This window comes from Chiloscyllium plagiosum, unplaced genomic scaffold (assembly GCF_037043375.1).
Source record: "Chiloscyllium plagiosum isolate Xiang-an unplaced genomic scaffold, Cpla_swu_hap1 HiC_scaffold_11, whole genome shotgun sequence".
In the NCBI taxonomy this organism is placed as follows: domain Eukaryota; kingdom Metazoa; phylum Chordata; class Chondrichthyes; order Orectolobiformes; family Hemiscylliidae; genus Chiloscyllium; species Chiloscyllium plagiosum.
Window position 1 is genome coordinate 3,895,749 of NW_028270149.1, and position 26,895 is coordinate 3,922,643.

The 26,895-nt window shown below is 44.1% G+C and overlaps 1 protein-coding gene across 3 annotated transcripts in view; it reads right to left on the minus strand.

Annotated features, from left to right (window-relative positions):
- Positions 1-5,355: 5,355 nt before the first annotated feature.
- The window catches only part of fgf13a (fibroblast growth factor 13a), an 893,628-nt gene continuing 872,088 nt past the window's right edge, over positions 5,356-26,895 (minus strand). For 2 of the 3 annotated variants that reach the window (XM_087991846.1, XM_087991845.1), the window contains 2 exons: positions 21,378-21,576; positions 5,357-5,895 (listed from right to left, as the gene is read on the minus strand). In XM_087991846.1, the coding sequence (XP_087847972.1) occupies positions 5,762-5,895; positions 21,378-21,576 (333 nt within the window). In that variant the 3' untranslated portion in view covers positions 5,357-5,761. Of the gene's footprint in view, positions 5,896-21,377; positions 21,577-26,895 lie in introns of all 3 variants that reach the window. The other variant, XM_043705197.2, reaches the window with a different exon arrangement.

Genomic DNA, 26,895 nt, shown 5'->3' on the forward strand with positions numbered 1-26,895 from the left:
TTCTGCCGTTAATATTTCATGACAGCTGGATAGTCTTCCGACAGGACACTGAAATTGCTTCTACTGGATGGACTTCAGTTCCAATTTTATGCAGTTCTGAAGAAGCTTCATATTGGACTCAAAACATTAACGTGGTCCCCCTCTCTCTCTCTCTCTCTCCACAGATACTGCCAGACCTACTGAGTCTCTCCAGCAATTTTTGTGTTTGTTTACAATTTTCTTGCTGACTCCCCCATAATGGAATTGTGATAATACCTACAAAGCCCATCTGGAATTGCTAGCAAATCTCCCTGTGGAGCTCAGTGAGTAGGAGTTCCCGTGGTAACAGGCAATCCCTGGAACTCATCGCCTGAGCCCTTGATAAAGCAGACAAAGGGCTTAACCTCCACTTCCAACTCCATTTTGATTTAGCCTCTTCCCCCTCTCTCCACCTCCTTCTCATCATTAGGAGTTGCCCTCAACAGGTTTTGCTTGCGAATGAATTAATTGGTGATTTGCTAGTGGTGGTTAATAGGAAGAATGGTGGTAGAAAACAAAATCAAGCTGAATGAGCCTGGGCCTGCAGAACTGTCTGCACTGGGCTGTGACTAGCCTTTGTACACCACGAGTAGAACATAGAACATAGAACATAGAAGAATACAGCGCAGTACAGGCCCTTCGGCCCTCGATGTTGCGCCGATCCAAGCCCACCTGACCTACACTAGCCCACTATCCTCCATATGCCTATCCAATGCCCGTTTAAATGCCCATAAAGAGGGAGAGACCACCACTGCTACTGGCAGGGCATTCCATGAACTCACGACTCGCTGAGTAAAGAATCTACTCCTAACATCTGTCCTATACCTACCACCCCTTAATTTAAAGCTATGCCCCCTCGTAATAGCTGACTCCATATGTGGAATTTTTTTTTCTTTTTTTTCTTCTTTTTTTTATCTGGAAAGTTAAAGCCCCCATAACAACCACCCTATTACTTTCACTCTTCTCTTGAATCATCCTCGCAATCCTTTCTTCTACGTCTCTAGGACTATTAGGCCTGTAGAAAACTCCTAACAGGGTGACCTCACCTTTCCTATTCCTAACCTCAGCCCAAACTACCTCAGATGGCGAGTCTTCATCCATCGTCCTTTCCACCGCTGTAATACTATCTTTGACAAGCAATGCCACACCTCCCCCTCTTTTACCCCCAACTCTGACCCTACTAAAACATTTAAACCCTGGAACCTGCAACAGCCAATCCTGTCCCTGTTCTACCCATGTCTCCATAATAGCCACAACATCGAAATCCCAGGTACCAACCCACGCTGCAAGTTCACCTACCTTATTTCGTATACTTCTTGCATTGAAGTATACACACTTTAAGCCACTTTCCTGTTTACAGGCACCCTCCTTTGAGATTGATGCCATGTTCCTAACCTCCCTACACTCCAGGTCCTGCACCCTAAAGCTACAGTCTAGGTTCCCATACCCCTGCAGAGTTAGTTTAAACCCCCCCCCCCCAAGAGCACTAGCAAACCTCCCCCCAAGGATACTGGTGCCCCTCAGGTTCAGGTGCAGACCATCCTGTTTATAGAGGTCCCACCTTCCCCAGAAAGAACCCCAGTTATCCAGATACTGCAATCCCTCCCTCCTGCACCATCCCTGTAGCCACGCATTTAACTGTTCTCTCTCCCTATTCCTCGACTCTCTATCACGTGGCATGGGTAAGAAACCAGAAACAACAACTCTGTTTGTTCTAACTCTGAGCTTCTAACCTAGCTCCCTGAAAGCCTGCCTAACATCCTCAGCCCTCTTCCTACCTATGTCGTTGGTGCCAATGTGGACCACGAGTTCGGGCTGCTCCCCTTCCCCCTTAAGGACCCGGAAAACACGATCAGAGACGTCACGTACCCTTGCACCTGGGAGGCAACATACCAAATGTGAGTCTCTCTCGCCCCCACAAAACCGCCTATCTGTGCCCCGAACTGTCGAGTCCCCAATAACTATTGCTCTGCTTTTCTCCACCCTTCCCTTCTGAGCAACGGGGACAGGCTCCGTGCCAGAGCAGTGTTCCTATTTTGGTGCTCAACAATAAATGATGCTCCTTTCGAGTTGGGCTCTCTGAGTTAGTACAGTCTTTATTTTCAACTTTGTATTATTTCAATATTAGACTTCTTTCATCTCAGTTCCTAATGTTGCTGATATTTGTGGAGAAATGTTTTAATGTGTTAAGAGTATTGTAAACTGTGAGAACATTCCTAAAGACACTTGGTGGAATTTGTGGGGTCAGTGGAGTTCATCCCTGTGAGTTTTCTATCGGTGTGAATTCCCTGACCCACATGCGGCTTTCTCAGGGCTCAGTAAATGAGCTCATCCTGAGACTTGGGCAGGGATTGGCACACACCATTTTCTCTGCAATTTAATACAACCATGAACCATTTCAGAAACACTAACTATGATTGGATGTGTTCTTCCAGATTTCATCACTTGCTCTCCGGTCTCTACACTCCATCCTTGCTGTGTTTCATGTGACCACAACCAATTGGAAAGCAGACAGGATCTTTATTATTCAATCTGATGATGTCTTGCCATTGGTCTTTTCACTCCATCTACTGTATCTTCACAAATAAAGTGGAATAGATGTGACATTGGACTTTCCAAAGCTCCTGAGAGTTTTTGAAAGTTGACATTGTCATCACCATTCTTCTCAGACTGTGCCATACTGAATATTTTCATAACTTTTTGTTTTTATTTCAAATACACAGTATACATGATATTTTGCTTTTACAGTAAGTGGAGCATTTGTCTACATTTAAGAGTAACAAATGAAGATATCTATTTATGTAGTCCCTTTCTCTTATGCCCCCGCCCCAGGCAGTGGAGCTGGGGATTTGTGGTTGAGGAGTGAGTGTTTGTTCAGTACAGGACCTGGCATCAGCGGGGTGGGTCCAGTGGTAACAGGGCCGCTCAGGGGCTGCTTTCAGGCCAGCAATATGTAGTTACTAACTCCTCACTTTAGGGCCTGAACTGGTGACAAAAAGCCTCCAGATAAAACCTTCTTTCTTAAACAAAGTCAATAATTTGGCTCCACATCCATTCATGTTAAAGAATTCCACAGGTTCACCTCTCCCCCCCCTCAACCTCCCCCACCCCCCCCCCCCCCCCCCCCCCCAACCACCAACCCTGACAGGGAGACCTCTTGTTCTGGGGCACCATGAGAAACATTGTCCCTGAATCCAGTCTGGCCAGCCCTGACAGATATTTACATGTTCCAGTGAGATCTCCTCCCATCTTACTCAACTCCAGTGAATACAAACCCAGTTTGCCCAATCTCTCCTCATAAGAAAAGCTCCGGAATCACTTGGTGAAACTTTGTGCACTCCCTCTACAGCAAGTATATCTTTTCTTCGATAAGGAGGCCAAAACTACACACGATACTCTAGGTATGATGGACCAGGAACAAGAAAAGCTATTCAGCCATTGAGTCATAGAGATGTACAGCATGGAAACAGACCCTTCATCCAACTCGTCCATGCCAACCAGATATCCCAACCTAATCTAATCCCACTTGCCACCACCTGGCACATATCTCTCCAAACCCATCCTATTCATATACCTATACAGATGCCTTTTAAATGTTGCAATTGTACCAATCTCCATCACTTCCTCTGGCAGCTCATTCCACACACTCACCCCTCTCTGTGTGAAGACGTTGCCCATTAGATCCATTTTAAATCTTTCCCCTCTCACCCTAAACCTATGCCCTCTAGTTCTGGACTCCCCCAGCCCAGAGAAAAGAGTTTATCTATTTACCCTATCCATGCCCCTTTTAATTTTATAAACCTCTATAAGGTCACCCTTTGGCCTCTGAAACACCAAGGAAAACAGCCCCAGCCTGTTCAGCGTCTCTCCACTGCTCTGCCATTAAATAAGTGTCTGGTTAATCTGATTGTAACCTCAAATCCATATTCCTACCAACTCTTGATAACCTTTCACCCACCCCTTTACTTAACAAGAATCTAACGGCAAATGCACAAATCCACACATATATATCAAAAGGCACTCACAAAAATGAAGACACGTTGAAAACAGACCTTCATAGAAATCTTTTATTCAGTGAATCTGATGGTGTATACAACAAACAATAAACATCTGGCCAGTACAGAAGCAGGAAAACTGCATGTACTTGATAACCCATGTAATGTTCGGAGCACATTATCCAACATGTTTAAAATACAGATCCTACATCATGCAACTCTATTCCATTATTACCAGCTTTCTCCCATGCAACAGAGAAATTAAAATAAAAATCTAAACTAATTGACAGAATAGTAAGAACCTGTGTGTACTGTGTACTGGGATCAGCTGAGGATAAACTGCCCAAAGGGAAGTTCAGTCACACTAACCGCCACCATTGCCCAGTACATGAACAGAGGCGCTGGCAGACTCTTACAAATAAGACTTTCCACATTGTTATAAAAATGAAGTCACCCAAAACCCCACAGTTTATTCAAGAGTAAAAACCACCACAACAAGGTCAATGTGCAAATGCCTAAGGTGAGAACGAGTCACGAGGGTGCGTTTTGCTAATGGATGGGATTTCTGCACTCTAAGAGTTTCACTAGAAGGTTATTGTTACTACAAACTAGAAACCCTTGTCATCAAGATTGCTCTAAGTTACACTTTTAACCACTTTGCCTGAGACACTGACTTCATTCTGTTCATTTATTTTGTTTTCGCAACCCTGATTAGTTTTTGAAAGTAATCCTATCACTGTTGGTTGGAGTATAAAAAAAGCTGTAGAACTGCAGTATAGCAAAACACTATCATCAGACTAAAGAAAAGAAACTGGGTGCAAGTGTATCAAGTGGGACTGAACAGCACTAAGCCAAGAACGGGGTGTAATTACTGTTTACTGATTCCTCGTTCCTTTAGTAAAACCCAAAGGTGGCTACATTCCTCTGGCAGGAGTAAATATGGTCTGCTTCATTTTGTGTGTGTCTGTTTGTGGTTATGTTTGAGTTTGTGTGTGCATGCCTGTGTGTCTGTGTGTGTGTGTGCGCGTGCACACATGCCCGTGTGTGTGACTATGTGCGTCAGTTTGTGTGTGCGCGCACATGAGTGTGTGCCTGTGTGTGTTTGTGTGTGTGTGTATGTGTGTCTGTGTGCCTGTAAATGTGTGTGTTTGTGTGTGTTCCTGTGTGCCTGTAAATGTGTGTGTGTGCCTGTAAATGGTGTGTGTGTGTGCCCGTGTGCCTGTAAATGTGTGTGTGTGTGTGTGCCTGTAAGTGTGTGTGTGTGCCTGTAAATGTGTGTGTGTGTGTGCCTGTAAGTGTGTGTGTGTGCCTGTAAATGTGTGTGTGTGTGTGCCTGTAAGTGTGTGTGTGTGCCTGTAAATGTGTGTGTGAGCCTGTGTGTTCACTGCTGAGCTGTAAATTGTTTTCAGCTTGTGAACAGGTTGCGAATTGTGTTATGAATTGTTTCCCGGAGACGGATCTGATGATGGGATAAAATGGCATTCCTTCCATTGCACCACATCCCACAAATGATGTTTCATCGGCCGTCCCAGTGTTTGGTGAGATGCACAAGCATTTTCTCGGCTAAAATTTATCCACTGACAGAAAAATCAGAAGGACCTAAGAGGCTGATAGGAGTGCGACTTTACCCAGCTCATTAGTAGCTTGTTTCCTGAATCATTTTATAACAGAAAGAGACTGTCTGCTAGTGATATGTTGACGGCATCTGTATCGTGGTTTGTCTGGACAGGGGTTGAGCCTCCAGGCAGCTACGTCGATTCAGTCTGACTCACCGTCTTTCCCCCGTTTAGCACTGCAGAGGCACTTCGACTCTTGGTGGGTGTTCCAGAACGGGACAGAACCTCCGCCAACTCATGTAGTGATGGCTCTCTGTAAAGGGCAACTGCAAATCAAAGAGGACATTATCATTAGTCAACACGTCTGACAGGTGTGTGTGTACCTGCGATATACATTGGAGTTGCTGGCTCACCCAGGGTGACAATCAATGTCAGAGCCATTGATAAAGAACCTGGACAAACACAAACAACAGTTCAGAGTAGATTATTCGCAAGGTGAGACAAAGGTGCGTGGGAGGGAGTACATATGGACACAACTGAAGGGTGAGGTGTTTTTGCTCGATAATCTGTTTTAACCAATGCAAATCAACCAATCCAGAAACATTGACTTCAGGAAAGAAAGTAACCTTCACAGTCCCATTCCAAAGGCTATCCAAAACTCAAACACACTCAGATCAAATTACCCAGTGGCACTGAAGTAACGGCTATATATTTCTAAGTCAGGGTGGTGAATGACTTAGAGGGGAACTTAAAGGTGGTGGTGTTCCTATGTATCTACTGCCTTTGTCCTTCAAGTGGAAGTGGTCATGGGTTTGGAAGGTGCTGTCTGAGGATTTGGAGCTGCACCCATCCAGATAAGTGGGGAGGATTCCCTCACACTCCTGACTTGTAGATGGGGCTGGACAGGAGGTGAATTACTCGCTGCAGTATTCCTAGTCTTTGACCTGTTCTTGTGGTCACTGTACTTAAATGGTGAGGCCACTTGAATTTCTGGTCAATGGTAACCCCCAAGATGTTGATAGTGAGGCATTCAGTAATGCCAAGAGGCAGATGTTCGCTTTTCACTTGTTGGAGATGATCATTGTGTACTATAAATGTTACTTGCCACTTTTCAGCCCAAGACTGGATATTTTCCAGATCTTGTTGCATTTGAACATGGTCTGCTTCAGAATCTGGCGAATGATGATGAATATTGCACAAACATCTCTGTTTCTGACCTTATGATGGAGGGAACGTCATTGATGAAGCAGCTGAAGATGGTTGGGACTAGGACACTACCCTGAGGGACTCCTGCAGAGGTGCCCTGGAGCTGAGATGACTGACCTCAACTTTGAAAAGATGTGAACCTGGATCTTTAGAATTACTAGTTCAGTGGCAATGATTGAAAATATCTTCACCACATTCAATGCATTCCTGATCCTAATGGATTGATGGTCTTATATAGATAGGTCATTGATTGGGAAGGGGACCAGGGATTACAGGGAGAAGGGAGGAGAATGGGATTGAGAAACACATCAGCCATGATTGAATGATGTAGCAAATTTGATGGGCTGAATGGACTAATTCTGCTCCTTTGTCTAATCCCTCAACAGGTTTTCCTCCTGCCCTGCCCTCCTTTAGATCAGTGCTTTCTGATTCTCAATCCTTCCATAGATGGAAACTGTTTCTCCCTGACTAGCCAATCTTGATCCCTTAGGATTTTGAACATCTCCTTTCAACTTCTCCAGTCTGTCTTTGTCACTCTGTTTCCTCATCTCTGGGACCAGGCTTGTGAATCCTTCCTCTACCCTCTCTCAGGCCTGCACATCCTTCCTGAGACGTGATGCCCTGAACTGAACACAATTCCCCAGTGTTAAACAGTTTCACCCCTTGCTTTTGCTGCAATACACACATCCCTGGAAATATTTTCTCAAAGCAAAACCAATGTAGTGTACAAAATACCATGCAAGGACTGCACAATACACTACATAGGACAAACAGGAAGACAGCTAACGATCCGCATCCATGAACACCAATTCGCCACGAAACGACACGACCAGCTATCCTTAGTAGCCACACACGCAGATGACAAGCAACATGAATTCGACTGGGACAACACTACTATCATAGGACAAGCCAAACAGAGAACAGCCAGGGAATTCCTAGAGGCATGGCACTCATCCACAGATTCAATCAATAAGCACATCGACCTGGACCCAATATACCGACCATTGCAGTGGACAGCTGGAACTGACAACCGGAAGCGGCAGATACAAATCACTATAAATGCCGGAGGAAACATCACAGAAGCGCTTCACAGGAGGCTCCCAAGCACTGAGGGTGTCACCTAGACAGGGGACGAAACGTCTGCAACACAAATTCCCAGCTCGGCGAACAGAACCACAACAACGAGCACCCGAGCTACAAATCTTCTCACAAACTTTGAATCTCAAAGAACTGAAGTGAGGTTTTGAGAAGGAGAAGAGAGAATGAGGGACGGAGTGTCTGGGTGAAATCTGTAACTAAGATGCAGCAGGATCCCACAACATTGAGGGCCGAAGGGCCTGTGCTGTGCTGTACTGTTCTAACACAATTGTCCTTCTGCATTCTAGCTGCCAGTGTCAGCCTCTGCCAGGCTGGCTCCGATCCTTCTGCCAGTCAAACCCATGTGAAAAAGACATGATTAAAGCTTTCAGATTGATTAATGTAAAGTCTGGGCCAACAATCTCTGTGATGGTGACCGTGCTTTATGTATCGGAATGCACCACTGAAGCACTTTCCGAACACATTCCAGACTAGATTTGGGAGTAATGATAAGATTTCTGAGTCAGCAGAAGGCAACAATTTTCTGTTCATTTCAGTGTCATTTGAGCCCACTCATGTTGTGCAGCTCTGTGAAACCTCTGGATATAGGCACCTCATTACCGGCAAGAGGCCAATCCTAGTGTCGAAACATCTAGCTATTTGGTCCTGCCAACATAATACTGAAGACACACTGTAGACCTTGCTGCGTCATTGCCAAACTGTTCTAGCCCTGCAACATTGACAGCAACCCCACATGAGTAATATTGCCCAGGTATGTCCTGTACACAAAAAGCAGGACAAATCCAACCCGGCCAATTACCACCCCATTAATCTGCCTTCGATCATCAGTAAAATGATGGAATGTTTCTTCAACAGTGCTAACAGGCTTTTAACAACTCAGCAATAGCCTGTACACCACCACTCTGCCAGCATTCTGCGATGTTCACACAGCTCCTCATTGCAGTTAAACATGGTAACTACAGTCAATATTGGCTCCTTGGTGAATGAGGCTGGGGAGTTAATAATGGGCAACACAGAAATGGCGCAGTGATTAAATTAATATTTTGTTTCACTTTTCATGGTGGACAACACTAGTACCATCCCAACAGGAACGGGTACCGCAGAGGTTATAGAAAGGAAGGAACTTAGAATGATTATCACTACTAGGGGAAAAGGTACTGAACAGACGATTGGGATTGAAGGCATCATGTGACAGCAGACATGTCCCCAGGAAATGGCAACAAAGATGATGGATCCATTGGTTACAATATTCCAAAATGTCCTAGATGTGGGAAAGGTTCCAGTGGATTGGAAAAATCCAATATGAACATTGTTACCCAAAAACAGAGGGAGACAGAGAGTAGGAAATTACAGGCAGGTAGTTTGACGTATATCATTCAGAGTTTGATAGAATACACTATTGAAGAAATAATAACAGTTAGCAAGTCAAAATACAATACAATACAGCATTGCTGTATAAAGAGTAAATCATGTTTGACTAATTTGCTAGAGTTCTTCAAAGATATAACAAACAATGTGGATAATGGGGATCCTGTAGGGGTAATATACCTGGACTTCAGGAAGGCATTTGTTAAGGTGCTGTATTAAAGGTACATGCACAAAGTAAGATCACATGGGGTTGGGGGGAATTTATTAGCTTGGACATGGTATTGGCAAACCAACAGAGAGTAGAGACGGGATAAATGGGTCTTTTTCTAGTTGCCAAGGTGCCATGACATTAATGGCTGGATTCAGGGACAGAAGGTACTATGGCCAAAGTTGTAGATGACACTAAAATGGATGGGAGACTAAGCTGCAGTAAAGAAATAAGCAATTTCTTATAGGTTAGATGAAAGGGCCACATTTGGTGTATAACGTTTAACATCAATAAGCATACAGTTATCCATTTTGATTGGAAGAATAAAAAAGCAGTTTATTATCTAAATACTGTCAGAGACATATAGCACAGAAACAAACCCTTTGGTACAACTCATCCACACTGACTAGACATCCCAATCTGACCTAGTCCCATTTACCAGCACCCAGCCCATATCCCTCTAAACCCTTCCTATTCATATATACATCCAGATGCCTTTTAAATGTTGTCATTGTACCAGCCTCCACCACTTCCTCTGGCAGCTTATTCTGTACACGTACTACCCTCTGTGTGAAAAAGTTGCCCCTCAGGGTAAATCTTTCCCCTCTCACCCTAAACCTATGCCCTCTAGTTTTGGACTCCCCCAACCTGGGAAAAAGACATTGGCTATTCACTCCATCCATGCCCCTCATGATTTTAAAAATCTCTATAAAGGTTACCTCTCAGCCTCCGATGCTCTAGGGAAAATAACCCCAGCCTATTCAGCCTCTCTCCATAACTCAAATCCTCCAGCCCTAGCAATATCTTTGTAAATCTTTTCTGCCTCCTCTCAAGTTTGAAAATTGTATGCAATATTCTAAAAATGGCCTAACCAATGTCCTGTACAGTTGCAACATGACCTCCCAACTCCTACACTGAATGCACTGACCAATGAATTTGAGAGTGTCTCACTGCAGAGGGACCTGGATGTCCTCATACATGAACCACAGAAAACAAGTACACAGATTCAGTGGGTAATAAGGAAGACAAATGGAATTTTGGCATTTATAACTAAAGGAATAGAGCACAGAGGTAGAGTAGTATTGTTGCTACTGCAGAAAGCATCAGTGAGATGGCAGCTGGAGAATTGTGCACAATTTCGATCCCCTTACTTGAGGAGGGATGTAGTTGTATTGGAGACAATCAGAGGGGATTCACTAGATTGATCCCAGAGATGAGGGGCTTGCCTTATGAAGAGAGATTGAGCAGTTCAGGCCGATACTGTCTTGAGTTTAGAAGAATGATAGGAGATCGAATTGAGAGATAGAAGATGCTAAAAGGGATTGACAAAGTAGATGGTGAAAAGGCGTTCCCTCATGTGGGGCAGTCTAGAATGAGAGGTCACAGTTTTAGGGTAACTGATATCAGGTTTAAAACAGAGGTGAGGAGAAATGACTTCTCCCAAAAGGGTCATGGATCTGTAGAATTCACTCCCCCAGCTGTGACTTTGAGTAAATTGAAGGAGGAGGTCGACAGATGATGAATCAGTAATGGGCTGAAGGGTTATGGAGAGCAGGCAGGAACGTGGAGTTGAGGTTCAGACCAGCCCCGAGTGATAAGCAGGCTTAACAGACTGAATGGCTTACTCCTTCTCCTAGTTCTTACATTCTAAAAAAAGCTGCATTCTCGAGGGTAGGTGAGAGTGACAGCCCTTGACATCAGGGAGCACTAGCAAAACTGGAATCAATGGGTATCGGCAGGCAAACTCTCCATTGGTTGGAGTCATACCTGGCATATACAAAGATGGTTGTGGTTGTTGGGGGCCAGTTATCTCAGCCCCAGGGCATTTGTGCAGGAGTTCCTCAGGGGAGTGGCTCAACTCACACACCATGGTGAATTGGAACAGTTTCCTTCACTGATTCTAATTCACCATTAACAGACATAATTTCAAATCTCTGGGTCCGAAACTCTACAATTCCCTCTCTCCTCCAATTTCAGACAGTCGGTAAACTCGGTGTCATGGGTCCTTCCTCCTAATGTCAGTCAGTGCTAAAGGTTGTGCTTGTGAAACATTCTTGGGTGTTTTAAAATACTAATGTAAATGTAAATTGTTATAACAATAAGGTTTCTTGTCACACCTTCTGTAGCTGTAATCTGTTCCACAATATCACTGCCATAGGATTGAAAATCTTCCTCCTGCATTTATTAATTGCTAGTGCTAAAAGACCATAAGATATAGGAGCAGAAATCAGCCATTTGGCCCATCGGGTTTGCTTCATGATTCAATCATGGCTGATACGTTTCTCAACCCTCATTCTCCAGCCTTCTCCCTTTACCCTTCATCCTTAACCAATCAAAAACCTATCTTTTTATTCATTCACAGAATGAGGGCGTCACTGGCCAGGCACGTTTATTGCCCAGTTCTAATTGCTCAGAGGCAATTAAGAGTCATTGCTGTGTGTCTGGAGTCACATGTAGGCCAGACCAGGTGAAGATGGCAGTTACTTCCCTAAAGGGCATTAGTGAACCAGATGGATTTTTCCAACAATTGAGTCATGGTCATCACTTGGCCTCCTCCTGTGGGAATGAGTTCCACAGATTCCCCACCCTCTGGCTGAAGAAATTCCTCCTCATCCCAGTTCTAAAGGGTCATCCCTTCACCCTGAGGCTGTGCCCTTGGGTCCTAGTCTCTCCATGTTCACTCTATCCAGGCCTCTCAGTATTCTGTAAGTTTCAATCAGATCCCCCCTCATCCTTCTAAACTCCACTGAGTACAAACCCAGAGTCCTCAACCGTTCCTAATATGACAAACCCTTCATCCCTGGGATCATTCTTGTAATCCTCCTCTGGACTCCCTCCAACACCAGCACATCCTTCCTTAGATATGGGGCCCAAACTTGTGCACAATATTCCAAATGTGGCCTGAACAGAGCCTTATACAACCTCAGAAATATATTGCTGCTCTTGTATTCTAGCCCTTTTGAAAAAGGATGCTAACAGTCAGGGAATTCAGCATGTCCAAAATGACCCTTACCAACTCCTACAGACGCACCAAAGAAAGCATCCTATCCAGGTACATAAAAGCCTAATATGGCAACTGTTCTGCTCAAGACTGTAAGAAACTGCAGATAATTGTGTGCACAGCTCAGACCATCAAAGAAGCCAACCTCCCATCTATAAACTCCATCTGACTTCTTGTTGCTACGGAAAGGCAGCCAACATTATCAAAGACCCCACCCACCCCAGTTACAATCTCTTCCAATCCCTTCTGTCAGACAGAAAATACAAAAGCCTAAACACGTACCAACAGGTATATGAACAGCTTCTTCTCCACTGTTATTAGACTTTTGAATGGACATCTCAACTTTTAATCTAACATTGATATTGCTTTTTGTGCACCTTCTCCCAGTTTACTGGTAAAAGCTAAAGCAGGAAACTCCAGATACAGGTCCAGTGCTGGTCAGAGGAGGCAGAGGATCAACTCTGGTGCTGTCTGATATCGGCTGATTGGACCATGTTGAAACAGGCCGCAGGTACCTTGGACGGGTACGTCACCACCGTCACAGACTTTATCAGCAAGTGTGTGGAGGACGGCATACTGAGGGAGTCAATCCGGGTGTTCCCCAACAGGAATCCCTGGATAAATCAGGGCATACAGAACCTGCTGAAAACCAGGCATGTGGCCTTCAGATCAGATCCACTCAAATATAAGGAACCCAAGTATGATCTTCACAGAGCCATTAAGACAACCAAGGACCAATACCGATCCAACTAGAGACCCAGACAGACACCCGGTGACTATGGCAAGGACTGAATGGCATCACAGGTTCTAAAAAGAGACAGTGCAAGACAGCAGACGATGACACATCCCTCCCTGATCGTCTCAACGCCTTCTGTGCTCACTTTGAGCAGAATTCCGGCAGAGAGGGAACACCTATTCTGATGAACCTATCCCAACAGTCACTGCATGAAGGTCAGATCAGTTTTCCTCCGTGTGAATCCAAGGAAAGCGATGGGATCAGACGGAGTACCAAGCTGTGCACTCAGAGCATGCGCAGATCAGCTGGCAGAGGTCTTCTCAGACATCTCCAACCTCTCCCTGCAGCAGGCCACTGTCCCTGCCTGTTTCAAGAGGCCAACATCATCCCTGTGCCTAAGGAGACTCATGCAGCATGTCTCAATGACTACCGCCCAGGGGCCCTAACTTCAGTGGCCATGAAGTGCTTTGAAACGCTGGTCATGACATTAATCAACTCCAACCTCCCCACTACTCTTGACCCACACCAATTTGCCTATCGGACCAACAGATCCATGTCAGGTGGAACGAGTGGTGAGTGTCAAGCTCCTGGGAGTGGTCATCTACAATAAGCTTTCTTGGACTCGTTATGTGGACACACTGGTTACAAAGGCCCAACAACGTCTCTTCTTCCTCAGGCAGCTGAGGAAATTTGGCGTGATGGCGAATACCCTTGCCAACTTTTATAGGTGTGCTATCAAGAGCATTCTGTCTGGATGTATCACTACCTGGTATGGCAACTGTACCATTCAAGATCGGAGACGGTTACAGAGAGTGGTGAACTCAGCCCAGACAATCATAAAGGCCAACCTCCCATCTATAGAATCCATCTACCAGGCCCCGCTGTCAAGGAAAGGCCGCCAGCATTCTCAAAGATCCATCCCACCCTGGCAATGTTTTTCTACAACCTCTACCATCGGGGAGAAAATACAAAAGCCTGAACACACGTACCAGCCGGTTTCACATCAGTTTCTACCCTACTGTTGTTAGAATACTGAATGGACTCAAACTCTTAGCATTGACCTGTAGCTGTTTTTTGTTTTGCCGCTGTTCCCTATTATTTACTCTCTATGCTACTTAACTCTGTGATCTGCCTGTATTGCTCACAAGATAAAGCTTTTCACTGTGCCTCGGTAGATGTGACAATAAATTCAAATTCAAATTCTCTGCAGCTGTAACTCTATATTCCTTGCTCTGTACAATTACCCTATGATCACGGTATATTACGATCTGCCTGTCCTGCACACAAAACAACATTTTTGGCTGTACTTAGGTACGTGTGACAATAATAAATCAAATCAAAACAAATCGTTGCATTTGCCTTTCTAACTGCCAACTGAACCAGCATGTGAAACTTAAGACAATCCTGAACAAGGACTCCAAAGTCTCTTTGAGCTTCAGATTTCTGAAGCCGTTCCCCATTTACAAAATAGCCTCCACCTCTATTCTTCCTTTCTACCAATGTGCATAATCTCACACTTTCCCACAGTGTGTTCCATCTTGCCCAATCTCCCAACCTGTCCAACTCCTGCAGCCTCCCACTTCCTTAGTACTGCTTGTCCCTCCACTTACTTTTGTGTCATCTGCAAATTAGCAACAATGCCCACAGTCCCTTCATCCAGATCATTCATGTCTTTATTTTATCAAAATAACCCCTACGCTCAAATTCTGACCCAGTGGAACAGTTTACCTGGATTCAGTTTGATCAAAACTGTAACGACTTCAAACATACGACCCCTTGCTTTATTATTCTTTCCTCATTTGTCATGTTGTCGAATTGTGTAGTGAATTTTTTGTCTGGAAGATTTATGTTGGGTATGGTTAATGGCACCAAAGCAGATGGGCAGAGGTAAGGTACAGACTGACAACGAACTAATGGAATGATAGAATGTGTTTAAGGGGCTGAATGGCCTGCTTCAACAGAGGGAACAGTAGAATCTGATTTTATATCAAGCCAGTCACTGGCTTGGGTTGAGGAAAGGGTACATCAGTTGCTTGTTGGGAATGAGCAAGGAATCAGATTACAAGAATGGGTTGAGCAGAGAATGAAGGCCTGCAGAGATTTGTTGGGTCAAATGGCCTCTTTCTACTTAGCAATTTCGATATAAATCTTACTTACATCTTAGTTCATGGGGATCTGAGCTGGCAGTTGAAGTTATTCTTTTGCATTCCTGAGAACACTATGGCAACTCAATATGGTGAATAAATAATGAAGAGCAGGATTGTTGAAAATGTCTGTTACAAATATAAACTTGACCGAACATTACCTTTTCAAATGGAGTTATAAAGAAACAAAAGAATAGTATAGCACAGGAAAAGGCCCTTCGGCCCACCAAACCTGCACTGACACATGATGCCTTTCTGAACCAAAATCCTTTTGCCTCTACACGGTCCGTACCTCTCTGTTGCTGTATCTGTCAAGGTGCCTTGTAAATATTGCTACTGTATCCGTCTCCACTACCTCCTCTGGCCATGTATCCCAGGCACTTACCACCCTCAGTGTAAAAACCTGCCTCATCCATCTCCTTTAACCGTAGCCCTTTTTACCTGAAACCTATGTCCCCTAGTAATTGACATTTCCACCCTCGGAAAAAGACTAGTTATCCATTAGAGACATTAGCTACACCAATGGAAACACAATGCACAGACTATAGGCTGCTCCGGGAAGTGAGAAAGGAGGTTGCTAAGCCGCTGGCGAGGATATTTGCCTCCTCACTCTCCACGGGAGTCGTACCGGAGGATTGGAAGGAGGCAAATGTCGTTCCTCTTTTCAAGAAGGGTAATAGGGAAATCGCTGGCAATTATAGACCAGTCAGTCTTACGTCTGTGGTCAGCAAAGGTTTGGAAAGAATTCTGAGGGATAGGATTTATGACTATTTGGCAAAGCATAGTGTGATTAAAGGCAGTCAGCATGGCTTTGTGAGGGGCAGGTCATGCGTCACTAATCTTATTGAGTTCTTTGAGGAGGTGACCAGACAAGTCGACGAAGGTCGAGCAGTGGATGTGGTGTATATGGACCTCAGCAAGGCATTTGATAGGTTTCCCCATGGTAGGCTCATTCATAAAGTCAAGATGTATGGGATGCAGGGAGATTTGGCTGTCTGGATTCAGAATTGGCTGGCTGACAGAAGGCAGAGAGTGGTCCCGCAGGGCTCTGTTCTTGGGCCTCTGCTCTTTGTAGTTTTTATCAATGACTTGGATGAGGAGGTTGAGGGGTGGGTTAGTAAATTTGTAGATGAGACAAAGGTTGGAGGTGCCATTGATAGTATCGAGGGCTATTGCAGGCTGCAGCGCGACATAGACAGGATGTAGAGCTGTATTCCTGATGAAGGGCTTTTGCCCGAAACGTCGATTTTACTGCCCCTCGGATGCTGCCTGAACTGCTGTGCTCTTCCAGCACCACTAATCCAGAATCTGGTTTCCAGCATCTACAGTCATTGTTTTACCTACCAGGACGTAGAGCTGGGCTGAGAAATGGAGATGGAGTTCAACCTGGATAAATGCGAAGTGATGCATTTTGGAAGGTTGAACTCGAATGCTGAATATAGGATTAAAGACAGGATTCTTGGCAGTGTGGAGGAACAGAGGGATCTGGGTGTGCAAGGACATAGATCACTCAAAGTTGCCACCCAAGTGGATTGGGTTGTTAAGAAAGCATATGGTGTTTTGGCTTTCATTAACAGGGGATCAAGTTTAAGAGCCGTGAGGTCCCTGGTGAGACCACACTTGGAATATTGTGTCCAGTTCAGGTCGAAAAATGTGTTGCTGGAAAAGCGCAGCAGGTCAGGCAGCATCCAAGGAGCAGGAGAATCGATGTTTCGGGCATAAGCCGTTCTTCAGCCCTTAAGCCCAAAACGTCGATTCTCCTGCTCCTTGGATGCTGCCTGACCTGCTGCGCTTTTCCAGCAACACATTTTTCAGCTCTGATCTCCAGCATCTGCAGCCCTCACTTTCTTCCAGTTCTGGTCGCCCTACTATAGGAAAGATACAGAGGCTGTGTAGAGGGTGCAAAGAAGTTTTACCAGGATGCTGCCTGGACTGGAGGGCTTACCTTATGAAGAGAGGTTGAACAAACTCGGACATTTCTCTCTGGAGAGAAGGAGGAAGAGAGGTGACCTGATCGAGGTATACAAGATAATGAGAGGAATAGATAGAGTCGATAGCCAGAGACTTTCCCCCAGGGCAGGATTGACTGGTATGAGGGGTCATAGTTTGAAGATATTAGGAGGAAGGTATAAAGGAGACGTCAGAGGTAGATTCTTTACACAGAGAGTTGTGAATGCATGGAATGCATTGCCAGCGGTGGTGGTGGAAGCAGAGTCATTCGGGACATTTAAGTGACTGCTGGGCATGCACATGGATAGCAGTGAGTTGAGGGGTGTGTAGGTTAACTTACTATATTTTACATTAGGATTAAATCTCAGCACAACATCATGGGCCAAAGGGCCTGTTCTGTGCAGTATTTTTCTATGTTCTATGTTCTAGTGGAAGTCTGAGTGACATGGCTCATGGGGAGATGTGTGGCAAAGTTGGACAAGAAGACTAGCGAGGCTCATCTCAAAATCAGGGCCTACACACCCCATCTATTAAACTTTTGACAATCGGATTGGTGCATTTCTCGCTAGGAGATGGCAAAATGCCATAAGAGGGATTAACAATTGTTAAGCACATCTTGCCTCATGATGATTCAGCTTTCTATTTTACTAACAACATATTGATAACTCTCAATGTGGAAGTCCGAGCAGGTATCTGGTGCCTTCAGTTTGCTGCTTTCTCTGAAAGACCTCTATGTTGGATACCAAGCACCAACATCTCAGGACATGCTCCATATACACTAGTCACATATACCCCACATCTATGACGTTGGCATTCAATATGTACCTGGGACATAAACTGTACTTTTTTAAAGATATGTCATGTATATAGCTCATGGGGTATTGTGTCATCGGGATGGCCAGCATTTATTGTTCTTTCCTAATTTCCCATGAATGCTTGCTCAGTCATTTCACAGTCAACTATATTACTGTGGGTCTGGAGTCACACATAGACCAGAGCAGGTAAGGATAGTAGATTTCCTTCCACCTAGATGTGGTTTTACATTAAGCAAACATAGTCAGTATGGTCATCATTATAAGAGACTAGTTAGATTTAGTTATTCACTGAATTTAAGTTTCACTAGCTGCCCTTGGTAAGATTGGAACCCACTTCCCCAGACCATGAGCCAAGCCCTCTGGATTATGAGACCATTGACTTTCTCCCTGTACCATCATCTTCTTCTCTACTGAAACATAAGGCTCACTAGGAGCAAGGCTGGGCAGCCTTCATCGCTTGGCAGCACCACTCAAGCTCACAAATACGTCAAGAAAGTAGCATTCAAACATTCAAGGCTAATGTCCAATGACAGATCCAGAAGATAAAGTTCAGAGGAAGGGAAGACAAAATCTGAGAAATCTAATGATAACCTGACCATTGTGTCAAGCAGAGCTTTGTAAAGCTGCCCGAATGTACAGTGTTTTGGAAAGGGCAATGTACATTCAGTTTCTTTGGAGTTGCCATACACACTTAAACCAGAAGTTAGGAATCTGTTACAGTCTGCAGATTCATTTTTAACAAAGGATGCCCTCGAATGCTTGGCAGCTTCGGTGCTGGGTATCTCCGGCTCTTTGGATCCTAACAATTTCACAACCACCAGTGCTAGCAACAGACCAAAATCAAATGCACGTATTCACTATCACTCAGAGCATGGTGTTACTTTGCATAAGGATGACAATGCGATCCACCTACACTGTAACAAACAATTCCAAACTCTCCCCCAGATCTCAACTATGGTGAATAAATAATGCTGCATCCCATCACATGAGTTCAGTTACTCGTTGTGTACCACAAGGATCTGTTTTGGTCCACTGCTGTTTGTCATTTTTATCAACGACCTGGATGAGGGCATAGAAGGATGGGTTAGTAAATTTGTGGATGACAGTCAGGTCAGTGGAGTTCTGGACGGTGACGAAGGATGTTGCAGATTACAGAGGGATGTGATAAGCTGCAGAGCTGGTCTGAGAGGTAGCAAATGGAGTTCAATGTGGAAAAGTGTGAGGTGATTCACTTTGGAAGGAGTAACAGGAATGCAGAGTACTGGGCTAATGGGAAGATTCTTGGTAGTGTAGATGAGCAGAGAGACCCTTGAAAGTTGCCACCCAGGTTGATAGGGTTGTTAAGAAGGCCTACGATGTGTTAGCTTACATTGGTAGAAGGATTGAGTTTGGGAACCATGAGATCATGTTGCAGCTGCACAAAACTCTGGTGCGGCTGCATTTGGAGAACTGCATATAGTTCTGGTCACCACATTATATGAAGGATGTGGAAGCTTTGGAAAGGGTGCAGAGGAGATTTACCAGGATGTTGCCTGGTATGGAGGGAAGGTCTTATGAGGAAAGGCTGAGGGACTGGAGGCTGTTTTCATTAGAGAGAGGAAAGTTGAGAGGTGACTTAATTGAGACATGTAAGATAATCAGAGGGTTAGATAGAGTGGACAGGGAGAGCTTTTTTTCTCAGGTGGTGATGGCTAGCATGAGGGGACATAGCTTTAAATTGGGGGGTGATAGATATAGGACAGATGTCAGAGATAGTTTCTTTACTCAGAGAGTAGTAGGGGCATGGAACGCCCTGCCTGCAACAGTAGTAGACCCACCAACTTTCAGGGCATTTAAAAAGTCATTGGATAAACGTATGGATGAAAGTGGAATAGTGTAGGTTAGATGGGTTTCAGATTGGTTCCACAGGTTGGCACAACATCAGGGGTTGAAGGGCCTGCACTGCATTGTAATGTTCTATGTTCTATCACCTTCTCAAAGCCAAATGACAATAAGATCAATAAACTAATCATTAGAACATTTAAAACCAAAATGTCAAAAATCTGAATCAACCGAAATTACAACTGTGCTGTTACGTTTTCTCTGAAGATATGTTCTAACCACATATCCACACCTATACCAAAGTTATCAACTTCCAGCTTCTTAGCATATTTTTATTCATCTGTGGGACATGGACATCACTGGCTGGGCCCAGCTTTTACTGCCCGTCCCTAGTTGCCCCTTGAGAAGGTGGGGGTGAACTGCCTTCTTGAACCGCTGCAGTCCCTGTGCTGTGGGTTGACCCACAATGCCCTGAGGGAGGGAATTCCAGGATTCTGACCCAGCGACAGTGAAGGAACGGTGATATATTTCCAAGTCAGGATGGTGAGTGGATCGGACAGGGTGGTGTTCCCATGTATATGCTGCCTTTGTCCTTCTGAATGGAAGTGCTCGTAAGTTTGGAAGGTGCTGTCTGAGGAGCTTTTAAATGTTTCGACACTGCCTCAGATTTGCTGCTGCTAAAGATTTTGTGACCTTCAGGTTCAACAATGATAGACAGTCATTTCAAAATGCAGCTCAGAAACAATTCCACACACACAACATTGTGGGGGAAGAGGAACTCTCCTTTGCAAACTACAGTTAATGCTAGATCTAGTCTTAACTCTGTGATGGATAGATTTTTGCCAATTGCATATATGAAGGGATAGGGGTTGAATGCAGAGCCATTAGGACACAGATTGGCCACAATTTCATTGAAAGTTGGGATATGTCCCCTTGTCCCAATTTTTAGAATCATGGACAAAAGTGTAGAGAGAAATGGAGACTTTCTTTTTCCCTCGAGGATTCTTAAATGTTTGGAAATAAAGGATGGATTTGAGAGGATAAAATGTGTCCGACCGTCTGTACTGATTGATAAACTAGTGAGAAGGATTATTAACTTAAGATTACCACACAAAGAAGGTGAGGGGATGCAGACAAAACTTTTCAACGCATTAGAGATGGAAACAGCTTATTGCTTGTGACTGCTGGGGTGCAATGTGCCCCGTGATTTAAAAAAGGAGTAGGTTCTGGATTGGAAGAGGAAGCAGAGAGATGTCAGGAAGCAAACAGGTAATTAAGACTTTAATAGAATGCTAGCATAGAGCTCCTCTTAACTGTAGCTCCCATAGCATCTCTACAATATTCAATCATTCTTTTCAACCAATATCGACCAGATTATAGATGAACCTGATCTCTGGTTAATTGCCTGTTTCCAGGTGCTCACAGTGCAAGTTAAAACCAAGAATTTTGTTGAGTGATTACCTTCTAATGGTTTGGGGAGGAAGTGGGCTGCTGGTTTATTTTTCTTCACGTGGTTTCCTTTCATGATTTCGCCCTCCTTGTTAAGTCCCAAGTACCAGCCCCTTCCAGACTGCTGCTGTCTATACAACATGGATGAGTAGGTCACATAGTAGTTTTCAAATACCGATTCTTTGAACCTGCATTCTGGTGTGAAGTGTTCCTGGTGACAGAAAGAAAGGAAAAAAACACAATCATCATTAAGTTGCTACTCTTTAAGGGAGGATGCTCATTCAAATCAGAGCTCTACAGAAATGCAACCATGGAATGAATTCCCTGAACCAGTGAATCCTTTGTAAAGCTGGAGAGTTCTTAATGAATGAGGGGGTTAAAGGGGGGGGGGGGGGGGGGGAGCAGGCAGAAAGGTATTGAGGTCACAATCAAATCAGCTGTGATCTTCTCAAACAGAGGAGTAGTTTTGAGGGTCTGAATGGCCTCCTGCTGTGATTCACATATCTGTATCATTCTGGTCTCCCTGGCTGTGCACCCACTTCTTCCATACAGCCTTGCTGATTGGTGGTTGCCTGTCACATGTACCGATGTAACAATAATTACTACATATTAAAAGTACATCGATTGGAATGGAGTGGGGATGTGAAAGGCTCTACATGAATGCAATCTCTCTCTTTTTGTTATCACTTTATTAAAACCAACTGTCTAAATCATATACCACAGCAAATAATAAAATAGATTATTTATAAATTGAAATAAAATGACTGTAAAAATTGGTGGATTCTTACAAAACCCAACTGGTTCATTCCTATCCTCAGGACTTTATGACCATTATCGGGTTGGACTGTATGTGACTCCCATCCCATATTAAGCAGGTCATTTTAACATTACACTGAGGCAGCAAAGTGCACACATTGTGTTAAGTTCAGACTTTCATCCAAATTTACTCTGAACTACCCAGGGTATAAACCCAATGACCACTGGGTGGGATGGTTTCCTATCGCTCCCATTCAGGGGGAGATCTGGACACTTCAGGTAACTATTGAGCCACACCTGAAGTATTGGATATCTGGTTCAGTTCCAGCTTGATAATTGTCTATCCCAAGCTCTATCTGAATCAATAAGAACACTCTTTAAAACACAGTCAGTCACTCAGGTCCTAACACATTAACAGGATCTCGAAGAACTGAAATTCCACAAAGGAGATTCCTCTCAATAAACTTTGATAATACCGCCCAAAAGATGGGGAAACACAACTGGTAAAGTTAGAGAGCGAAGGGATACAACTGCCATTCCAACCCCCCACCCTCAACCTGACCCCACAGCTCTTCCCGCACATCTCCCCCAGCATCCTACTGGGCAGAATCGATGAGCAGCTGGATGGTGGGTAGAGTCATTGTTATAATTGTTGTAGTAGGTTAACCTTAAAGGGTTAGTTTTTGGAGACAACATTAAGCACCACCTAACCGACTCACCTTGGGGTCAGGAAATTGGGAAAATAGCTCTGGAGCTTGTAGGGGATTACTTGTATCATCATTACATTTTGTAGCAATGTTTAACCAGCTAATGCAATGTGTACTTGATAGCTATCATGCAATAAGCTACGTCTTTTAAACTTAGGGCCTCTTCTCATCAAGACTCATTAGTGGTCTTCCTCTGCACCATAAAGCAAACTAGTCTTTAGACCTGGTGAAGGAAAGAGGGATGGGAGAGTACCCTTCTACCCTGACATACCCACTGACCCAATAAGGCTCTGTTACTCAACTGCACTTCAAGGGCTACATTGCAAGGAAATATTAAAGAAATGAGGGTATAGATGGCTCAGGGCAGCACTACTGCTGTATGACTGTAGTGTTAAAGTACAAAAAAAATACAAACAGGAGATTTAGAATCTCTTCAGGCCAGAGAAAACAAAAATGGATCGGGGCAATTTACCTTTTGTTCATTCACAGGGTGAGAGTGTCACTGGCTAGCCCAGCATTTATTGCCCTTCAGCTAATTGCCCACAGGGCAGTTAAGAGTCAACCCCATTGCTGTGGGTCTGGAGTCACATATCAGCCAGATTAGGTAAGGATGGCAGGTCCCTTCCCTAAAGGACATTAGTGAACCAGATGGGTTTTTCCCAAAAATTGGCAATTGATTCATGGTCTTCATTAGACTTTTAATCCCAGATTTTTATTGGATTTTAATTTCCCCCCAAGTGCAGAGACAAGATTTGAACACAGAACCCCACATTATTACCTTGAATGTGGGTGAGGGCCTGGAGGACTGAAGAATGGCTAATGTTATCCCCTTGTTTAAGAATGGTAGCAGTGATAATCTAGACAATTATAGACAGGTGAGCCTGATGTCAGTAGTAGGGATGCTGCTGAAGAAGATACTGAATGATAGGATCTATTCCCATTTGGAAGACAATGGGCTTACTAATGATAGACAACATGGTTTTGTGCAGGGAAGGTCATGTCTTACCAACTTAATAGAATTCTTTGAGGAAGTGACAAAGTTGATTGATGAGGGAAGGGTTGTGGATGTCATAAACATGGACTTCAGTAAGGCATTTGATAAGGATCCCCATGATGGGCTAATGGAGAAAGTGAAATTACCTGGAGTCCAGGGTGTACTAGCGAGATGGATAGAGAACTGGCTGGGCAGCAGGAGATAGAGAGTAGTAGTGGAAGGGAGTTTCTCAAAATGGAGAATTGTGACCCACAGGGATCCGTGATGGGACCACTGTTGTTTGTATTATACATAAATGATCTGGAGGAAGGTAGAGGTGGTCTGATTAGCAAGTTTGCAGATGACACTAAAATTGGTGGAGTAGCAGATAGTGAAGGGGACTGCCAGAGAATACAGCAAAATATAGATAGATTGGAGAGATGGCCAGAGAAATGGCAGATGGAGTTCAATCCAGGCAAATGCGAGGTGTTGCATTTTGGAAGATCCAATTCAAGAGTGAACTATACAGTGAATGGAAAAGTCCTGGAGAAAATTGATATACAGAGAGATCTGGATGTTCAAGTCCATTATACCCTGAAGGTGGCAACGCAGGTCAGTAGAGTGGTCAAGAAGGCATACGGTATGCTTTCCTTCATTGGACGGGGTATTTAGTACAAGAGCTGGCAGGTCATGTTACAGTTGCACAGGACTTTGGTTTGGCCACATTTGGAATACTGCGTACAGTTCTGGTCGCCACATTACTAAAAGGAAGTGGATGCTTTGGAGAGGGTACAGAGGAGGTTCACCATGATGTTGCCTTGTATGGAAGGTGCTAGCTATGAAGACAGGTTGAATAGATTAGGATTATTTTTATTAGAAAGATGGGGGTTGAGGGGGGACCCGATTGAGCTGAAAATGTGTTGCTGGAAAAGCGCAGCAGTTTAGGCAGCATCCAAGGAACAGGAGAATCGACGTTTCGGGCATAAGCCCTTCTTCAGGAATCCTGAAGAAGGGCTTATGCCCGAAACGTCGATTCTCCTGTTCCTTGGATGCTGCCTCACCTGCTGCGCTTTTCCAGCAGCACATTGTCAGCTCTGATCTCCAGCATCTGCAGTCCTCACTTTCTCTTCGGGGGACCTGATTGAGGCCTACAAAATCCTGAGAGGTATAGACAGGGTGGATAGCAAGGAGCTTTTTCCCAGAGTGGGGGACTCAATTACTAGCAGCTACGAGCTCAAAGAGAGAGGGGAAAAGTTTAAGGGAGATATGCAAAGAGAGAGGGGAAAAGTTTAAGGGAGATATGCAAAGTGAGAGGGGAAAAGTTTAAGTTTACACAAGAGGATGGTGGGGGCCTGGAACACGTTGCCGGTGGAGGTGGTAGAGGCGGGAATGATAGCAGCATTTAAGATGTATCTAGACAGATACATGAATGGGCAGGGGGCAGAGGGATATAGATCCTTGGAAAATAGATAGCAGGTTTAGATAGAGAATTTGGATCGGTGCAGGCATGGAGGGCCGAAGGGCCTGTTCCTGTGCTGTAATGCTCTTTGTTCTTTGTTCGGCCTGAGTCTCTGCATTAACAGACCAGCAATAATACCATTAAGCCATCACTTCCCCATTGACCAAAGTTTGCAATATGTTAGAGTGATCGATGGTGTAGATAAAAAGAAACTATTTCTAATGGATGGACCAGAGAACATGAATCAACAAATTAAAACCTGGGCTTTACAGAAGAGAGATTAGAAAACATTTTGACAATAGCAGAAATTTGCGACTTCCTTCCGTTAGATCAGTTATTAATTATAAATGTGAGATTTGTTAATGAAAAGTAAACACATTAATGGATACGGGGCATTTATTGGCCAAATGAATTTGAGGGACCGAAATGGTCAAACTCCTGTTGATAAAGTAGAACAGGCTCACTGGGTAGTTGACTCAGCCCCACAAATACCCCATTTTGATGCTAGCCTTAGATTCCCTTCACATGGTTGAAGAATAATCCAGAAAAATATCCAGGGCTGCTGTCACAGAGGCTGAGAGAGCCAATACAGGCCTGTTGGCTAAAGGTAATCACAGCCAGAGAATAACAAAATCAAACCAATCTTCACTGGCAACAGAAAGATTGATTCATGACTGCTTGTAGTAAGGAAACACACTGTTCTCCATCCCTTTTCTATACACCTATTATTCAATTACTCCAGCTTCCAATGGGATTGACAGCAAAATAATGCAGTTCTATTACAGACATTCTGGACATTTTGGCGTACTGAACTCAGCAGAATGATTTTGAATCCAGGGCAGGACTGCAGAATGACATTTGAAATTAAGAACTATTACAAGGCAAGAATTGTCACACAGTAGTAAATGGGTGAGATTATAGTTTGTGAGCTGAAAATATATTCAGCACTGGTCTTTTCTGAAGATTGATTGCTTCATGGAAAATCTAATTTAAAAACCACTGGTGGGTCATTTCGACTCTGTGATAGTGTCAAACAGGTGAGGATGACCCTGCAGCATAAAATGCAGGCAGGGTTGTAAGCAGGCTTTTGGCTCACTGTTGTTATGTTTTCTATCTCAGAGTAATGCAGAGGTAACATTGATACCTACAGAAGGGTCTTTGAACCTGAAACATTAACTGTTTCTCTCTCCACAGATGCTGACAGACCCGCTGAGTTTCTCCAGCAGTTTCTGTCTTGGTTTCTACGTGTGTAACAGATATTATCCACATGTCAACCCAGACATCATCTTCAGCATCTTCCCAAAAATTGTTTACCTCTCCCTGATCCCACATTAACCAATAAAATGGTGAGTATCAATAGCAAACAGCCTCACATAATCAAACACAGAACAACTGAACACAACTTTCCTCCCCTTGTAAAAACTAAGGACTTCATTTGAAATGAAATAATCTGAAACAACAAAAGACCAATCAAGCACAGTGAGCAGCAGTAGTAAGCAGGCTCACATAATCAAAGATAGATATTTGATCACCACATTCGGTGCCACCTATTCTTCATGCTTATATAGAATGAAGATCACTCCATCCCACTCTCCACAATGTATTGCGCATTGCTGAGTCAGTCGTGGGCCAGTT